Source organism: Helianthus annuus, chromosome 16, assembly GCF_002127325.2.
Source record: "Helianthus annuus cultivar XRQ/B chromosome 16, HanXRQr2.0-SUNRISE, whole genome shotgun sequence".
Taxonomy (NCBI): domain Eukaryota; kingdom Viridiplantae; phylum Streptophyta; class Magnoliopsida; order Asterales; family Asteraceae; genus Helianthus; species Helianthus annuus.
In genome coordinates this window covers 65314493-65333049 of record NC_035448.2, presented here as the reverse complement: position 1 = coordinate 65333049, position 18557 = coordinate 65314493, and the positions used below count along the sequence as shown (strand labels likewise).

The window sequence follows — 18557 nt, the reverse complement described above, 5'->3', positions numbered from 1 at the left end:
TGTCGAATAACGCCCCTCTTCCATGTCTCGTCTCACACCTCCCGTTTTTTCACCATACCCCATTTCTGACGCGAGATTTTTGGCATTTTATACCCTTGGATGATCTTTAATAATAAAAAAATAAAAATAAAAATAAAAGTAAAAAGTAATGAAGTACTTTTAAAAAGGGTCATGGTATCTAGACACCCCCTAAAAATTAGTGTACATCCCTTAATATGAAGTGTATAGCCCAATACGCTTCTTATAGGGTTCAAAAGCAATAAATGCCACACCAATAGGAACCGTATAGGCCAATACGCTTCCCATTCGTACACTGACCCGACACTCTCTGTCATGCAGGCATTTCAGACACAGAAAAGTACTGAAAAGTGAAAAGGACTAAAAAGTGAGGCCAATAGGAAGCGTATTGGACAATACGATTCCTTACAGTTACCAGGAAGTGTATTCAGCAATACGCTTCCTATAAAGCTTTGGTTGGTGAACGAATTAAATCAATGGGAAGTGTATTGGGCAATACGCTTCCCATATGATTTTGGTTGGTGGATGAATTAAATCAATAGGAAGCGTATTGGGCAATACACTTCCCATAGGGACCCAATAGGGAAGCGTATAGGGCAATACACTTCATATTGATATGATGAACCAATATGCTCTAACATGCAGGTAGTTCAGAACTGAAAATGTCTGAAAAGCGACCTCAATAGGAAGCGTATAGAGCAATACGATTCCCATAGGGACCCATCAGAAAGTGTATAGGGCATTACACTTCCCATAGGGTTTCGTTGGTGGACGAATTAATTCCATACGAAGTGTATTGGGCAATACAATTCCTATCGGACCAGAAATCTGTTATATATCCAAACTTTCGGGGATGAGTGTATTCTCGCAAAAACTAGGAAGCGTATTGGTCTATATAGCCGTAATTCAATTGATTCAACAACATTCAAAACATTTTCAGAATCAAAACACAACAAATATCTCAAGGGATGTACAATAGTTTTTGGGGCAATACGAGATATACAAAACCTACAGAGCGTGTGCATTCTACGAGATATACACAACGAAATGGAATGGTAATGATCCATTGCATTCCCTCGTTCATTCCATTACCCCATCCATTCTATTACCCCATACCAAACACACCCTAAATGCGACACCAATAGGAATCGTATAAGGCAACACGATTCCTATTGGTACGATGTACCACCTCGCTATGACATACACGCAGTTCATAACTTAAAAGATCTTAAAAGTGCCCCCAACAGGAAGTGTACAAGGCAATATGGTTCCGTTGTCAGTAAAGTATATGAAGCGTATAGGGCAATACGTTTCCCATGTCAGTAAAGTAAGTAAAGTATAGGAAGCGTATAGGGCAATATGGTTGGTCTTGGATGGGAGGCGAGGTTTTACCGATTATTCCACTGCCATTCCTTCGGACGGGTAGAGGTCGGGTTTCTGCGTATTTGGGAGAGCCAAGAGGCTGGTGGCGGTTGAGTAGTCGACCTTGGCCACAGCGCCCGGTGTCACGGTGGTTGACACTCGTTCCTTTCCGTTCAAAAAAAAAAAGATGATAAGAGCCATATGCTGCTTTTGAAAAAAAATCTATAGGAAGTGTATAGGGCTATACGGTTCCTCTGGTCCCATAATCATTGCATGAAAAGTGTCTGAAAAGTTGTACTTTAAGTACACGTACAGGAAGCGTATAGATCAATACGCTTTGACCCAGAGGAACCCTATAGCCCAATACACTTCCTGTAGGGTTAGGGATGTGCAAATAAAAAGAGGGGATGTGTGGATACCGAGAGCCTTTAATTTAAAAAATATCAGGAAAGAATAACTTAACCTACAATCATTGGATAATAAATGTTCCATTTTAGCTTTAGAAGGAAACATATATTCATCACATCAGCTGCTTCTAGTTCAGAACTAAAACTAAATGACACTACTAACAAATATCAATAAAACACGTAACAGTCATATCTTAAGCCAATGAATTAAGAGTAGAAATTGACATCAACTAGGTTGTTGTCATGTTGATTTAACCTCTTTATATGAATAAATAAACACCAGAGATAGCCTTAACAACTAACACAAATTTTGACATCTAACCTGCCTCAACAACAACAGTTCTTGTCATGGAAATCATCCTTCATGTCTCCACCTTCAGGTATATCCTTGTCAGCACCACCATCTGGCGATTCCTTGTACTTGTAGAAATACGCAACAATGACGTAGATGATAAGATTAACCGCACTTAGTGCAGCCAACACCCAATAATACCGATCCAAACGGCTCTTGTTTAACGTATACTGGAACCAATTCGGCTTTCCATTTTTCTCACTGATCTTTCCTACCACATAGACCGACAAGACACTAGCCATGCTTCCTAACCCCAACACGCCGTTTGTGAAATAAGTTAAATACCTGCGCATGGATTCAGGGGTTTGGTTCCTAAAGAAACCCTTGATACTGTTATTAGCAATCCCATCAACGGCTGCTAACAACATAAACCGTGGAAGCAGTGCAAATATACTCATAGGAATCTTGTCTTCGGGTTTGTCTAGCAAACCATGATCTCTAATCCGATGCAGTCTTCGAGTTTCCACTTTCGCAGCAGTAATGCAACATAATACTGAGAGAACCATACCGGTAGCGATCCCAATTGGCGGGGCGTATTTTTTCGTTCAGTTTATTAAGAATGAATAGGAGGTTGCGGAAATGGAGCTTGTGGCCTTATAGAACAGAAGGAAGATTGGAATGGACACCTCTATTTTCCCAAGCTTTCTGTCCATGTGATTAGCTTGCTCCAAATAGTAAGTGTTTCCGATAGAAAGCACTATTCCGACCACAATGAAGGTTGACCACATTGGGAGCATACGAATACCAATTTTGGTGTCTTCTACTTCGTGCACATTGCAAACCTTCCATTTGTTCGGTTGTTGCCCTTCTGGTACCTTAATAGCAGCCTTGTCCAAGCACCTGTGTGAATTTTAATTTACCTTAAACGGTCAAATGGTTCATGTAGTATGTCAAAAGTAGCACACTTAGACGTCTAAATTTAAAAACTTGATCTCCGAAATATGTAACTGTGATTTTGTAACAACTTTGGGTTTAAAGTAACTTCTGTCAGAAGAATTTATAAAAATTTTCTAAATGAAAACTTTAATTTTTAAGTTAAAAACAATAATAAGAAGCAAAAAAAAGATCAACGCCCGTGTTAAATTTGATATCCAGTTTCGAGTGGCAGGGGTTAATGTTGGTTCAGTTTTGTTTATACATGAAGGAAAACATGAAAACATACCTTTGATTGCATCAGTACAGGCCAACAGAGAATCCAGATGTAGATGCAGCAATAGTGTTTGACATAGTTGTCAGTTTTGGTCTGGTTCCTCCTTAGGGTGCAATCTAATGATGGTGGCTAAGAAAACCGAAAAGGGTATCGGCTGTAGGAGAGGGAGGTCGAACATTATGATGTTATGGCTAATAGGGTGTCTGATTGTGTAACTGAGTAACCCCTTAACCTCCACATAATTCTCCTTATATAAGCACTCAGGAGGAAACCCTAATTAGTTAATAAGGGTAATTGGGCCCATCAACAATTACCAACTAATTATTTAATAGGATTGTTATATATTTTGATCCGTATAATGTAAATGATTATAATGGCTACCAGATTAAATATAAAATAAATATATTTAATCTTACATTCTCCCACTTAGCCGAGTAATCATTTACTATGAGTGTTAGATAAGCCTGATCAGGAGTTAACACTCATTTTAGCCTTAAACAAGTACTATAGCAGAAAAATACAGCCGTTGAATCATTATGCAACTCAGGACCCCTATTAATCATACTATAGCCTTAATTTAAAACCTAATTGTTATGATCAAAATACGCGTAAGCCCTTTGTTTGATTTGTAACTATATTTGTCTATATGCCATTATGCTAGCTTGACATATTCTTAGAGACATACAAAATCAAACTGATGAGGAAAATTAACTAATACTTAGTCATTCATAGTACGATATGCAATTGCGCACAACTATTAATTAATACCCGTTTATGAGCTCTCTTAATAAGACTTATGGGTAATAGCCCTTCAGTTATAGGATCCTTAAGCATATCATGAATGTATTCGATACAAAACTTAGTTTCCTCAATTCGTTCATAAACGAATAATTAATTGCGTATCGAAACTTAATGCAGCACCTCTTGAACTGTTACTGTTCAAGGAGTTATGGTAGCTGACTTTATCATACTAATTCTTCAAAACATTAATTATATGGAGTTAATAAACTTATGAGTCCACTGATAAATTTCCAACAACATTTAGTGACTATATTATGTCGTTATAACTTAGGTTGTTAATATTATTGCATTATGACTCCTCCATGAAATAGGTTTTGTCTGCTGACATAAAGATATACCCGAAATTACATTTTGTAATCTTAGAATATCACAAAGTTAGAGTAATAAACCGGTTTTTAATTCTCACTTCTTCTTTAAATTGTAGTCTCTCGTTTCTTTTAAAGATATTGTAATACTCCATTAGATGCTTCACATTAATCTAGACATATCTAGTGTGTTGCAATGTGAGTAATGTCTAAACGAGTATAGACTTAAACTTACATAAGGCTTCCAATTAATGAAGCGTAAATAAATAATATCATTTATCCTATTTTCCTCTTAAAGGAGAGCAGTATTGATTGTTACATATGTAGGGACCCATTTAATGTTAAACTTATGGAACGGAACTATTGTCCCATTGGGTCTATCTCGGTACGTTATGATATCTATTACATAAGAGACATCTCTGAGGTTAATTATATCAAAGTTTGTGTTAACAATGCTTTGACTTATGTAACATATACTTGTCAAGAGAATATCATCTATATAGACAAGTTTATCTTAGTTGCTCCCACTCATCTTGAGGTAGGTACATTAATCCACTTGATTCTTGATGAAAATAATTACGTTAAGATTTCGTCACATTATAATGTTTGCATTAACCCATACATGGATATTATTGGCTTATAAATAAAGTGTTCTTTAAACTTCGGTTTGAAACTTTAGGTTGTTATCTAATGAACATGTAAATGTGTCAGCCATTTGTTAAGGAAAATTGTTTTTAATGTTCATCTAATGTAGCTTAAAACTATTATAAGCTACTGACAACCAATCATGCCTCTTTGTGTCTTAACGCTTATATTAGGATTTGATTTATTTATGAACACTCTTAGGTAATTCAATCAAATCCCAAACGTTATACGAACACATAAAATCAGTTTTACTAGAAAACTATTTTATTCCATTCAGATGATTGATTTACGCTAATGGCTTGATTTTAAGAGATAGGATCATTAAACATTTCCAAAATCCATTTCAACTTCATTAGGGAGGTTATGTAATCATCAAAGTTAGTAGGCTTTTAAACCTAGATGACCTCCTGAGTTGATTATTGGGTTCATTAGAAGTTTCAGTTTTATGGATTAGCTCTTGGTTAGGTTGCTATCATTTTCAGGATTCTAAGTTTGTAAGATTTGGTGCAGTATGGTGTACAAGAGGTGTAATCAGAGTTAAATTCGGAGTGAAATTTAATGACACTCTTCCCCCCGCCTCTTGTATTCCTTGCAAGTCATGATAAGGACTTTGACTGCTCCTACTGACCTTAGAAATCTTTAGGAACTCAGCATGCTTAGGGTCAATATTTAACAACCAACAAATTCTAATAGAGAAAACAAATTAATGACCTTAGTCGTTGTAGTTTCTCTTGTTGAGGATTATGTTAGTTTAGGTAAGAAATCTAAGTGTGCCCACAATTAAGCAACAATGAAACTTTTGTAAGAGTAGCATTAGATTTTAAGGAGACAAGTATTGATGGAACAGTGTCATGATGGAGCGGTGTCTTGTACAAGAGGTGCAAATTTAGGTAATGTAAAATTTTCACTCCCCCACCTCTTGCAACTATTGCAAGTTATTATTAAGACACTTAATGCTCCCACTGATCTTTAATATCTCTAGAATGCTACAAGAGAAGTTTCAATGAGCTACGTGACGTAGGAACCTGTCACATATACGTTAGACTTTATTTGATTTCTTTAATGTCCAGATATCAGAAGAAACTTTAGGGACATATTTAATAGAAATCTGATTAACTACATATATGAATAGAGTTCTTCTAAGACCGTGGGCCATATGCGACAAAATTTAGATATAAGTTGATAGTCTTTCAAATGATAAATGAATTATGTCTGAATATTCCATTTGGAATAAGTTCCACGAATGTCAATGAATGACTTATGATGAACCCATGCTTATTCCTTAAGCCAAGTCATATTTTAGGGCTTTAACGTCATGATTTAAAATCACTTAAAATGAGATTAGATGAAAAAATCATCCTCATTAACCATGTTATGATTTCTCATGAATTTTGGTTCTAATGGATGAAATTTATAAGTCTCATTTTCCTTTTGTCAAATTCTCATTTGCATGATGACAAAAGTTGTGAAAAGTAAGGTATCATCTAGTTTCATCTTAGTAATGTTTCTATCCAGATATTTAGAACAAATAAAATGAGAGTTTATGGTAAGTGTGACTTTATGTTGACTATGCAAACCTCACAATCTTCATATCTTTGCTTAATTATGATACTATATTCTGATTAATCAGAATATATAAGGTATCGAAAAGCGTTGTTTGAAGACTGCTTATTATGGCTCTTATAGCCTTAACATTTAATTTTGTCACTAACTCTCGTGTTAGTTATTTGTCGAGTTCTGGTAAGGAAACGTATGGAACTAGAGTCAACTAATCATGTGTTAATTGGAATATTAAAAATTATCAGACTTAAATATCATTAGGAAGTTACTATCTAATTAATTTATCCAACTGTTCTTTTAGAATAATGGATAGTCTCGTTGCTTATGCCTAGTCTAATGACATAATTATGCAGTGAGATTTTTCCCTTGAAGAACCTTAACGTTGGGATTAGCACTTGTAATTTGTCTATGGACCTTAGAACAATCCTCTCTTAAAGTTTTAGTGGTTGTAAGGTGAATAACATCTTATTTTCCAGTTTCAAACATTTATTTCTATGTACATATGTTGCTTATCAACACACTCATTATACTTTGGTATTTTTGAGTGTTATAGTTGATTTATATAAGACATCAAATTGTACAAGTGAAAATCTTAGTATGTAATGTACTAGAAAAATGTACTTATTTCCATGCGTAAGCCCTTAACTTTATGGGTCATGGTATTGTACATTGTTATGTATTCACATATACCACTTAGCTTTATAATATATAATTTTAAATCAAGGCATGCATCTTAGGAGTTCTAGTGATTATTCCACAATAATAGATTAGTCTTAGGAAAGACTTAATCTGGAATAACCTTTTAGTGACAGCACTTATGTTACAGAGTTCTTGATTATCATAAGAGACATCATGTTCGATTTATCCTAATCATAATGCTCTACTTTTCTTCTGTAGTGCTTTATCAGAAGAGAGCAATAGGATTATCGTGTCTTAAAAGATAATCAAGGATTTAATTTAAGAGCTAATTCTTATAGAAACTTTAAGCAAAACATATTAGATTTAGGAATTAGAGTGGATGAGATATAGATTTATAGAAGAAAATTATAGTGAGTAAAATTATGGGTACTAAGAATAAGGCAGACAAAATGATCACAAAAATTAATTGAGGATCATTAATATAAGGATCATTATGTGAAGAGGTTGTGATATGTCTATTACTAACATCAAAATAATAGACTACTTAAAGTTCTACTTAAACGAAGACAAAACAGCTTTGGCCAGAAGTGTAATCATTTAAGCATGTGTGCAAAGTGGTTGTAACAAATCAGCTTTGGCCAGAAATTGAGACAATCACTTTAGTTATGCACTTGTTAAGTATGCCATCTATGAAGGAATTAAATCAGCTTTGGCCAGATATTAAAACATTCATGCTTATGATGCACACTTAACATAGCTTTCGTAATACTTGAACGATAAGTAGATGCATCAAATCAGCTTTGGCCAGAAGTGATACATCAGAAGCTCATTCAAGTTAAGCCATTTTGGTTTTGTAAAACATTATTTGATCCTCATTAATTAACTAAATAATTACAAAAACCAATTGTTTAATAGCAAACCACCCGTTAGCGCGGATCGAACTGGGGTTTGGGGCGTAGCCCCAAGCTAAATCTTAGTTCACATTAAACAGCCTAAAATAATGAGGTTTCGAGTCAGGTTTCGACTGAGTTATAAGATCTCGAGTCAGTTATGAGGTCTCGAGTCGCAACCTTGTTGTCTCGAGTCGGAACCATGGTCTCGACTACTATATATTATGAGATCTCTAGTCATGATGAGGTCTCGAGTCGCAACCACGGTCTCGAGTCGCAACCTTATTGTGTCGAGTAATGACGTTATGGTCTCGAGTCGAGACCTTATGTCTCGAGTTATAGACTTTTGAGCCCTTATGATTTTTAGTCGAGACCTTATGGTCTCGAGTCGAGATCTGTTGGTCTCGAGTTGTGAAGGTTTAAGGACCTGATGATTTCGAGTCGAGACCTTATGGTCTCGAGTCATAATCTGATGATCTCGAAGCTTCCTGTTAACAGCTGTGAATGTGAAAGCATAACTGAAATTTCGAATTCTAAGGGATTATGAGATATTATTTCCTGTTTTAAGATTATCTAATTTTATCAGCATATTTCAAAATTGATAACTGTTTATCTAATAACAGTTTTCGAATAAACTTAAAAGATAAAATTGGATCAAACATGGAAAAAACACTCATTAATCCTAAAACATTCCAAAACATAATAGAATTTTCGAATTTTCCTAAGAACATGATGAACCCTAAAAAAACATAAAACATAAATTCTGGAACCCGAAACCTGAATTTTAATAGTTTTTCTAAACAGATTTCGGTTAAAGCATAACCCAGTTGAAATCGAGTGAACATATAATTAATCCTTTTTCCCGAAAACACAGATCTCGAGTCGATCTTCATGACTCGAAACCGGCTGTCACCGTTTTAAAGTTACAAAAAATTCGTTTTCCAAGTTTCAATCCCAGAATTATGGATACGAAAACAGAACTGACTAATCAACATATGCTCTGATACCACATGTTGGTTCAGTTCTGTTTATACATGAAGGAAAACATGAAAACATACCTTTGATTGCATCAGTACAGGCCAACAGAGAATCCAGATGTAGATGCAGCAATAGTGTTTGACATAGTTGTCAGTTTTGGTCTGGTTCCTCCTTAGGGTGCAATCTAATGATGGTGGCTAAGAAAACCGAAAAGGGTATCGGCTGTAGGAGAGGGAGGTCGAACATTATGATGTTATGGCTAATAGGGTGTCTGATTGTGTAACTGAGTAACCCCTTAACCTCCACATAATTCTCCTTATATAAGCACCAGGAGGAAACCCTAATTAGTTAATAAGGGTAATTGGGTCCATCAACAATTACCAACTAATTATTTAATAGGATTGTTATATATTTTGATCCATATAATGTAAATGATTATAATGGCTACCAGATTAAATATAAAATAAATATATTTAATCTTACAGTTAAGAGAAACCTGAGGCTGCTGGTGGGACGGGTATCGTCTTCATAGTAAAGGTCTTTATGATTAGGGATATGCTGTGAAATGTTATGCGCAGTTGCCACGAAAACTCTGACCATAGTTGTTAATGGACTCCCTTTGGGTGGATCACGATCGTAATATGGCCATCCTGTAAAGAATAAAAGTGTTGCCACCACTGAACATATGGCCGGAATCCCAAACCGGAGTTTCCACGGCTTTACATATGGAAGTCCAATGCCTCCCGCGATTATTACAATCATAACCATAATCAAACCCGGTATTTGCATAAATATTTTGTATCCCTCTTTAGTTTCCCCTCTAGACTTCTTTTCCTTCCCATTTTCATTTTCCGTTACATTTTCCTCTTTGTTTTCTTCATCACCCTCCGTTTGTAGATCCAAAAAGGGCGTTAACGAGACCATATGACCGGCCATCCCGACCGCGATCAACAGTAAGGCTATATAGAACAAGACTTTTTGTGTGTGCCCAATACATTCCTTCTTGTCATCTTTACATGGACCAAAAACAGCTGGTGTTGACATGGATAGTAATCCTAGTCCCTGCATTCATTATCTTTATATTTATACTAGTCGTTTACCCGTGCGATGCGGCGGGAAACGTTCAACCAAACTTGTAATGAGCCTTACAGGGCTTGAATAAATAATAACAAAGATACGTTTATCAATTCTCTCGTGATATATTGTATTGTATCTCTATTTGTTTTATTATTTGTAGCATCAGTGTGGTCTATCTAAATGATAAGCCTTACAGAGGTCGATTAAATAATAAGAAACACGCGAATAAGAACATATCAATCATAAACATAGTAATTTAAACTAATATATGATTTGAATTAAAACAACCACGTAATTAAAAACTTAAACATCCAATTGTCATATATCTATACTATATTATATAGTAAATAGTAAAATGGTCATTTTACATAATTTTATTCATGTACAAACTTTTAAAGCTTATTGTGTAAGATGAACGTGTGTGATGAGGTTATATGATGTGTCTAAATCATTAGGCGGACCAAATTAAAATTAAAATTTTAAGTTTATTTTTTAGATTTTATAATATAAAAATATGACTTCAATGAAGACATACATTTTTAGAGTAGGAGTTGGGTAGAAAGTGTATTTTTCCTAGAATGTCTAGGAAGCAATGAGAATTGGACATGTGGCAAGTTATTTTAACTAAAAGGGCAACTATGTAATTTCACATTTTAATTTTATTTTTGGAATTTATTTTTCATTAACTAACATTCCATGATTTTTTGGAATTTTTGTTGTTTTCGAATTCAAATCTGGAAGTCAATGTGTTTATCTGGAAAACTATCAGCATGTTCTTCTTGGTGATGTGTTTTACCAGTCAGAGAGGTTGAAGTCAGTGTGTTTTAACACTCAGAAGTCAATATATAATCAGGTTCTTGGTGATGTGTTTTATGATTTACCAGTAAGAGAGGTTGAAGTCAGTTTGTTTTAACACTCTGAAGTCAGTGTGTTTTAACACTCCGAAGTCAGCGTGTTCTTGGTGATGTGTTTTACCAGTCAGAGAGGTTGAAGTCAGTGTGTTTTAACACTCTGAAGTCAGTGTGTTAACACCCGTAATCGCTTTGTAAAACACGTAGTACAATGACAGCTTGATCTTACGTGTATAGAACAAGGAAAATCTCTTATCTTCATCCATGATTTTAGGTATATTTGGTATGATTTTGGGGGTTTCCAAATGTGGGTTAGAGAGAGAGAGAGAGGGGGAAATTCGCGTGAAAATAGGAGTTGTGATTGCCTGACAGTTTTAAATTGCCCCTACTCATTTAAAACAATCAATTAATTAAACTCAAATATTACAAGATTGCCATTGATTTAATCTCAACCCTTAAACACACCCATTGAATGGACCAGATCGCTTCCTAGACTTTCTAGGAAAAACAAACTTTCCGTAGGATCCCCACTCTACATTTTTATACACATATGAAAACGTATCTATCTTAAATTTACACGAAGAAAACATATATTTTTATTTAGTTATGAATTTCATGTTTTAGTGGTCATAGTTGATCAAATGTAATTATCACCAAAAATAATTTGAGTAAATATAAACAATTCTTAAAATATATACAATGTTAAATCAGAAGGGGTATAAACCTTCTGACTTGGTACGAAATATGAAGTACACTGAAAAGTTTCTTTTCATTTAGAAATAATTTTTTGCTATAAAAGCAGTTAGTGTACTCAAATAAAATTCATCAAAGAGCCTAAAAGGGAACTGGCACAACACATACTGACTTTGTAGAAAGGCCAAGTTACCATGTAGTTTTGAACTTAACAGTAAAGATACCTACACAGGATACCAATTTCAAATGCTGCAAACCTCATTTTCAAAATTTTATAAACCAAAACTACAAATACAAGTTGAACAAGCTAACACAGCAAGCAGCTGTGAAAGCCGCAACCAAATAGAAGAAAAACAAACATAGAAGAAAACATATACTAAACTACCAGATACATTAAAATTGCAACCCTCCGTCAAAATCTCCCCGGTTCTCCATCGAGATGCCAACCATTCTCGATCGTTTCGCCATCCACCAGAAGCTCTCTTCTTTGATCTCCTTTGTGATATTATCTACCGACACTGCTTTACATTTGAAAATCTTCTCGTTGCGATGTATCCAAATCTTCCAGATAGTCATGAAAAAGATCGCATTTTTTACCTTTTTCCTCAAAGTCGGCATGACTAAATTCGCCCCAAACTGGATGACTTGGTCTAGAGTCTCAGCCGCAACTGGATGCGGGATTTTAACCCAAGCCCAAATGATCCACCACACTGCCCACAAAACAAGATAGGTAGCGAACAGATGGGCCGCAGTCTCCTGAATTGTCCTGCATAGAGGGCAACTTCCGTTTCCAACGTTCACATTCCTAATAGCCAAAGCATCAGCTGTAGGAATCCGCCCAAAAGTACATGATCGCCTTGTGCATCAGGCGCGCCTTTTTAAACAAAGACTGCACATGAACTCAAAAATCCATATACTGGTTCACGTAACTAAAACATGACTACAGACTCATCCAATATAAAATCACATCAAAAAGTGGAAGAAAATATCAAAAAACAATCACCAGACTGAAAATTCATCAACTTCTTACAACTGCAAACATAAAATGTTTGTAAAAAGCTCCTTATCTTTTTTTATTTCACATCAAAATCATCAATCTTTCTTCGTTCAAGACACTCCTCAGTTCTAAACAAAAATTTGAATTAGAAATAACATGATGCCCAATCACGTTCAGATTTGAGGACTATAGCTTAAGTGACTTACCCAATAATAATACCAACAGAAACAAATTACCTTTAATAACTTGGCCTTGGCCAATTTTGAAGGTGAACGGCTGCTGCCCCTCATCCTTGGTGCTAATAATCACCAAAAAAAAGATTCTTTAAACATAAAAATATCAAAAGTAGATGAAATAAAACATACAATCTCATCAATATGCTACAATCATTCTAACCTCTAAATAAAAATATCACAAAAAATAGAAATAAAACGGAAAAGAAAAAACATATTGCAACCAAATCAAGTACAACCACAAGCTTCCAATTGATTAAAATAAAACAACACGTGCCAAGCCAATAAAGTTTCAAACAGAATGCAAAGTGCATCGCTTTTCGTACAAAAAGTACAATGTATTTAATATTTATATAATTTTTTTATACTTGTCATTAGTTTCTAGCATAACGTATCTAAAAGGTACATGGTGAAATACCTTGGAATCCAATAACTGTCCATTAAAAATACGATGTGACGAATAGGTCTTCAATAAAAAGCCACCACACAGCAAGTCAAATTACCATAAATATCCTTATGAACCAATACATATTTTGTGTACCTTATCTATTGCTTGAGTTACCATAACCCCGCCTTTGTTAATCTTCTCAAACTCCATTTTTGCTATGCGACGGTTTGGAAAAAAAACCCAATCCGATTGGAAATAAAAACCAGTTTCAACCCGACGGTTTGGATACCGGCTCGTATTTTCGATCTTTGAAACCAGTTTATAACACGAATCGGTTGTAAAAAAACAGGTTAAAACCAGTTTTTTTTTGTCCCAATCCGGTTTATACCTGCCTTCGCCATCGGTTCTCACAATCACCATCCTTTCATTTTATGCACACTTGCCATCATCGTCACCTGAAATCCGCCATGAACGAAGGTCACATGTCCTTGCTGGTATTATCAAGGAAACCTAAGCACTGATGAACATACTATCAAGCATCTAAATGACCAGAAACAATTAGGGTTTGCAGATTTACCTCACCATTCATGATTTATCAAGAACTTTGCAGCTCAATCTTAAGCTCAGGAAAAGTTAGATCGAGTCTGTTCGACTCAAACACCAGACCCAAAAACAGATTTAACAACACATCCTACATTGATTTCAAACACGAAGCAGCGCCAGTGTCCAACTCACATAACATCAGCTGCGAGCAGTGGAGATGGGTTTACCGTGGCGCTATCAGTCACCATCGTCTCGCCACATACTATTTGAATTAAGAACTTAGTCCCTGAACTTAAAATCTAACTGTGTATGATTCTTTATGCAAAACTTGCTATAAAAACATACAGATCAGTATGCAAAGTATGAAAAAAGATTAGGGTTTTGTGTGTATATACCTAGAAGACATAAAGTTCATCTTTTTATTGCGAGCCAAAATACCATCTGTTGTTGATGTTGAATCACATTCTGAAGTTGATGTAGGGCTGCAGGCTGATCAGTTCTTCTTCAAACAACTCATATAAGACAACCCATCATCAATCCCTATAGAAAGTTCTGATTTGTGCAGCCTAGCTAACCAGATTTACCCTACCTCCTTTCAGCCGATCATCACCCTGTTCAACCAGCTATCCTTGTTTTCTGTTATTCGACATCAGTTAGTAGCGTTTTACGGGTTTCTTGTACAGAAACTAACGTCCAGTCTGGTATCAATGGCATTAAGAATATCACTTAAGACTTCAAGTGCAGGTCCAGCTTCTGTAAATAAAGCTTCCCAACTAATTAAAAACACATAGATTTCTATTAGAATGAGTATCAAACTCATTAAACAAAATGCTATAAAAATCAAGGTTAGTAGTGAGAGCCTCACCATATGCCAAGATTCATCGTTCTCTTAATGCCCATGGTTCAGGTGGTGCATTCTATTGCTGATTCTCGTGCAACAATACTTAATCTTTTAAAACCATGAAAAGGCATTAAAGCTCAAGATCCAATAGATTTCAACAATGGAGGCTAGGAAGATCAAATATAGATTTACTCTCGATCACCTAATTTCCAGATTTCCAAAATACCTAATAACTAAAATTTCAAATTACATGATATCAGGCATAATTCCAATTCCTAACACTAACACGGATCAAGAGTAATAACGTTTAATCAAATACGTTACAGGTCCATACCTGAATAGGCTTAGAGCCGTACTTGAACACAACGCCATCAGAGGTAAAGTCCAAAGCAACCCGGTAAATCAGCTAGATCTGGTCATGAAACGGCATCTGGTGAGAGATCTGGCATGATATTCTTGAGTCGCCGATAGAGAGAGAAGGTCTGATGAAGTTTTGTGAGGGGTGAGTTGTGAGAGAGAAGGGAAGGAAATGTTGATCCGTGTGAACTGAAGTGGACGGCTAAAGATCACGATCCGTGTGAAAAGTGAGAGAAATGGACGGTGAAGATGAACCAGTTAAAAGGGTAAATTATTTGTGTTTCTTGATGCTTTAAGTGTTGTACATTGTGCATTGAGAGTGTTTTCAACACATTGCCAAATTACCATTCTATCCTTCCTATATGCTTATTATAGTAGTATAGATTTATATTTGGGGTATGTTTGGTAACAAGCTTTTAGGAGCTTCTAGCTTAAGCTTTTAAGAAAAAGCTCATACTCAATAAAAAGTCTTGTTTGGTTGAAGCAGCTTTAAGCTTTTAGGTTAGGAGCTTGAAGCTTTTGGTTGAACCCTACTTCTAGTAGCGTTTAGAAGGAGCTACAAGCTTTTAGGGAAAAAATGACTATTTTAACCACTAAAAATAAGGAACTTTTTAATGCACCAACTTTCTAAATTTTTAGTTATGTCCATTTTGGTCATTTTATACATTTATTAAAAGGTCCAGCTACTCTACCAAACACCAAATATATCTAAAAAGCTACAGCTAGTAGCTACCAGCTACAGCTACAGCTACCAGCCACCAGCTACCAGCCTCCAGCCACCAGCTACCAGCCACCAGCTACTTTTGCCAAACATACCCTTAATGTTATATTTATGTCATATACACAGAAAGTGTGTAGTACAATTACTTACAACGCTGTAGGCAATGCTCGAGACTACAAGCATAAAGAAGTCGCTAGTGAAGGCGTCAACAAAGAACGCAAACACGATGGCCAAAACTGATGTGATTCGATTTCAAATAGTGATGACACCAGCAGCATGTGTAGTGCTTAGATTCCAAACATTTGTTAAGTAATTCATCATCACATACATTGCAAATGCAGCTAACAGATCGGCCCATGTCAGTGCTGCAAGATCGACATATAAATCTTATTTTCCTATCATTTTTATTTTAGTTTCAATATGTATTACCAAACAAAACTTATAATTTATAGCTAGTTATATATTATTACATTTTAAAATTAGTCAATAGTCATCTACTATATATTATCTTAGTCTATGAAATACAGAAAAAAAACATATATCTCCTTTTAAGAAATTCGGTTGGAACTGTAGACTAATTTGCATACCTGGCGAAATGGGCAGGGCGAGTCGAAAAGGGTAGCGGGTCAGAAATGTTTTGGAAAATGAACGGGTACAATTTCAGTTTACATAGTTTGTTCAAGTTCCAAATCGTCCGTCGATTCTTTAAACCGTTTTTTTTTTTTTTTTTCAATCTTAAACCATGGATCAAACTACAAAAATCTCAAACAAGGTGAACCTCGATTTGGTTGATTTGAACAGTTTATAAACACCTGGGATGCTAAAGAGTTGTGTTCGCAGGTTGGCACCGTGGGTCAAACCGAACATGAACTTGAATACAACATGGACCAAAAACTCATGTCAAACAAATGAAAATGTATTCAAGAGTCATCATGAACACAACCTTTTTAGCTAGAAATAAAAATATACAAATATTTACAACAAAGTTACGTTTAAACTTCTAAGAAAAACTCCCAGCTTCAATGTAACGCAAACATGAGATACCAAAGTAAGAACAACAAGCAAATACAAAGTGATCATGATCAAAGGTTGTATTTCATCATCATGACAGAAGAGCATGTTAATCAAACAAAAAAATGAAGCATCGTCTTGAATCAATACCTGAAATCCTAATGAAGGTCGTGAACCAATACCTGAAATCCTAACGAAGATCGCCATTGTTGCGTTGTCTTCGAAGCTGACAGGTTTCCCTGCACACACACAGATATTCAAATCCAAATATACAAGTAAGGACTCAATTTCTTGCGTATCAATTATGAATAAAGTACAGAGTAATAATGTTGCATAACGAAAGACCACTCATTGACCTGGACCCGGTTTTTAATTGTATAAGAGTTCTTTTAAAAAAAAAAAAATTGTATAAGAGTACTTTTGCTTCGCTTGCCTTTAGTTGGAATTACTTTCCCTTTAATTCGTTGTATAAATTATTATTATTATTACTGTTATTGTTATTATTATGAATGAAATTGTGTTGTTAAAATACAACTTTTTAAATAACATCTATTTTTGATAAATTCAAAAAAAAAAATACATTTTAATCACTATCTCTTTTGTTATAATAATAATAATAATAATAATAATAATAATAATAATAATAATAATAATAATAATAATAATAATAATAATAATAATAATAATAATAATAATAATAATAATAAAAGAGATAGTGATTAAAATGTTTTTTTTTTTTTTTGGATTTATCAAAAATAGATGTTATCTAAAAAGTTGTATTTTTAATAATACAATTTCATTCCAATCATCAGGGCAAATTACATAAGGATAGCAGGTAGACGAGAAATAAAAAGTTGTATTATTGTTGTTGTTGTGTGTAATCAAAATTCGTGTTAAAAAAGAGATAGTGATTAAAATGTAATTTTTTTTGGATTTATCCAAAACAACTGTTATTTAAAAAGTTGTATTTTTAACAATACAATTTCATTCTAATCACAGGGCAAATTACATATTAAAAATGTAAAATGTGATTAATAGAGATTTTGGAGTAAACTTTAATTTTCTTCCCTTCTTCCCTGGTTCAAAAATCAACTTTCATTCAATTTGCAAAACATTAATACTTTAGTTTTTTTTTTTTTGAACGGCCGACAAAATTTTATTCATTGTAGCAAGACGCTACCACCAAATATACAATGTTTACGCCAATAATACACCAAACCAACACTAAAGCAGTACTATTACATTAATTCAAACGCCTATATTAAACCGACTCCAATCCTCCCAAGTTAGTGCCGCCATTTTTGCTCTACTTTTCACCCAGAGGTACGCCACCGATTTGATCTCGTCCAGGTTCCTTATCGTGTTTGGATTAGATTGTCTGAAAACAACATCATTTCTTGACTTCCATATGCTCCAAAAGGTCACCAACACTATAGCATGAATAACTTTCCTTTTCTTTCTTGAACCCGAAACAGAACCATGCATCGTGAGTATATCATTAATCCCAAACGCAATGATCGGAGGTATCCCAACCCAAGCTGCCAAGTTTTGCCAAATTGTTTGCACAAATTGGCAAGAGACAAATATGTGTTCACATGTTTCTTCGTAATCTCCACAGAAAACACACGTATTGTTATGAACCGGAATGCTACGCCTCGCCAAAGCACATTTTGTCGGCAGTCTCTCCATTTCCGCTCTCCAAGCTACGATTCCGACCTTTTTTGGGACCCAATTATTC

The 18557-nt window shown here is 34.9% G+C and overlaps 1 protein-coding gene and 1 long non-coding RNA gene across 10 annotated transcripts; both read right to left on the bottom strand.

Annotated features, from left to right (window-relative positions):
* Nucleotides 1–1963: 1963 nt before the first annotated feature.
* On the bottom strand, nt 1964–17173 carry LOC110903702 (protein NRT1/ PTR FAMILY 5.5-like). 2 transcript variants are annotated; one of them, XM_022149484.2, is made up of 4 exons: nt 17002–17173; nt 15959–16173; nt 9604–10169; nt 1964–2979 (listed from the first exon to the last, which is right to left on the bottom strand). In XM_022149484.2, the coding sequence occupies exons 2-4, from the start codon at nt 15989–15991 to the stop codon at nt 2685–2687; spliced, it is 894 nt and encodes a 297-aa protein (XP_022005176.1). In that variant the 5' UTR covers nt 15992–16173; nt 17002–17173; the 3' UTR covers nt 1964–2684. The 2 variants fall into 2 exon arrangements, with proteins under 2 accessions (XP_022005176.1, XP_035841692.1); XM_035985799.1 differs by lacking the exon at nt 17002–17173 and having other exon boundaries at nt 15959–16269.
* LOC110903703 lies at nt 11974–15296 on the bottom strand. Of its 8 annotated transcripts, none has more exons than XR_002572116.2 (6): nt 15065–15281; nt 14755–14963; nt 13924–14662; nt 13377–13801; nt 12962–13023; nt 11974–12617 (listed from the first exon to the last, which is right to left on the bottom strand). It is a non-coding gene; the product is annotated as an uncharacterized LOC110903703 (long non-coding RNA). The 8 variants fall into 8 exon arrangements; XR_002572113.2 differs by having other exon boundaries at nt 11974–12853; nt 13500–13801; nt 15065–15276; XR_002572117.2 differs by having other exon boundaries at nt 13500–13801; nt 15065–15276.
* Nucleotides 17174–18557: the final 1384 nt, after the last annotated feature.

Coding starts and splice junctions, on each gene's coding strand:
- LOC110903702 (XM_022149484.2), bottom strand. CDS start 15,991: ATGCTTGTAGTCTCGAGCATTGCCTACAGCGTT. Junction 10,170..15,958: donor CGAGCATTGCCTACAGCGTT/GTAAGTAATTGT, acceptor TAATGAATGCAG/GGACTAGGATTACTATCCAT. Junction 2,980..9,603: donor CGTCCCACCAGCAGCCTCAG/GTTTCTCTTAAC, acceptor AAATTCACACAG/GTGCTTGGACAAGGCTGCTA.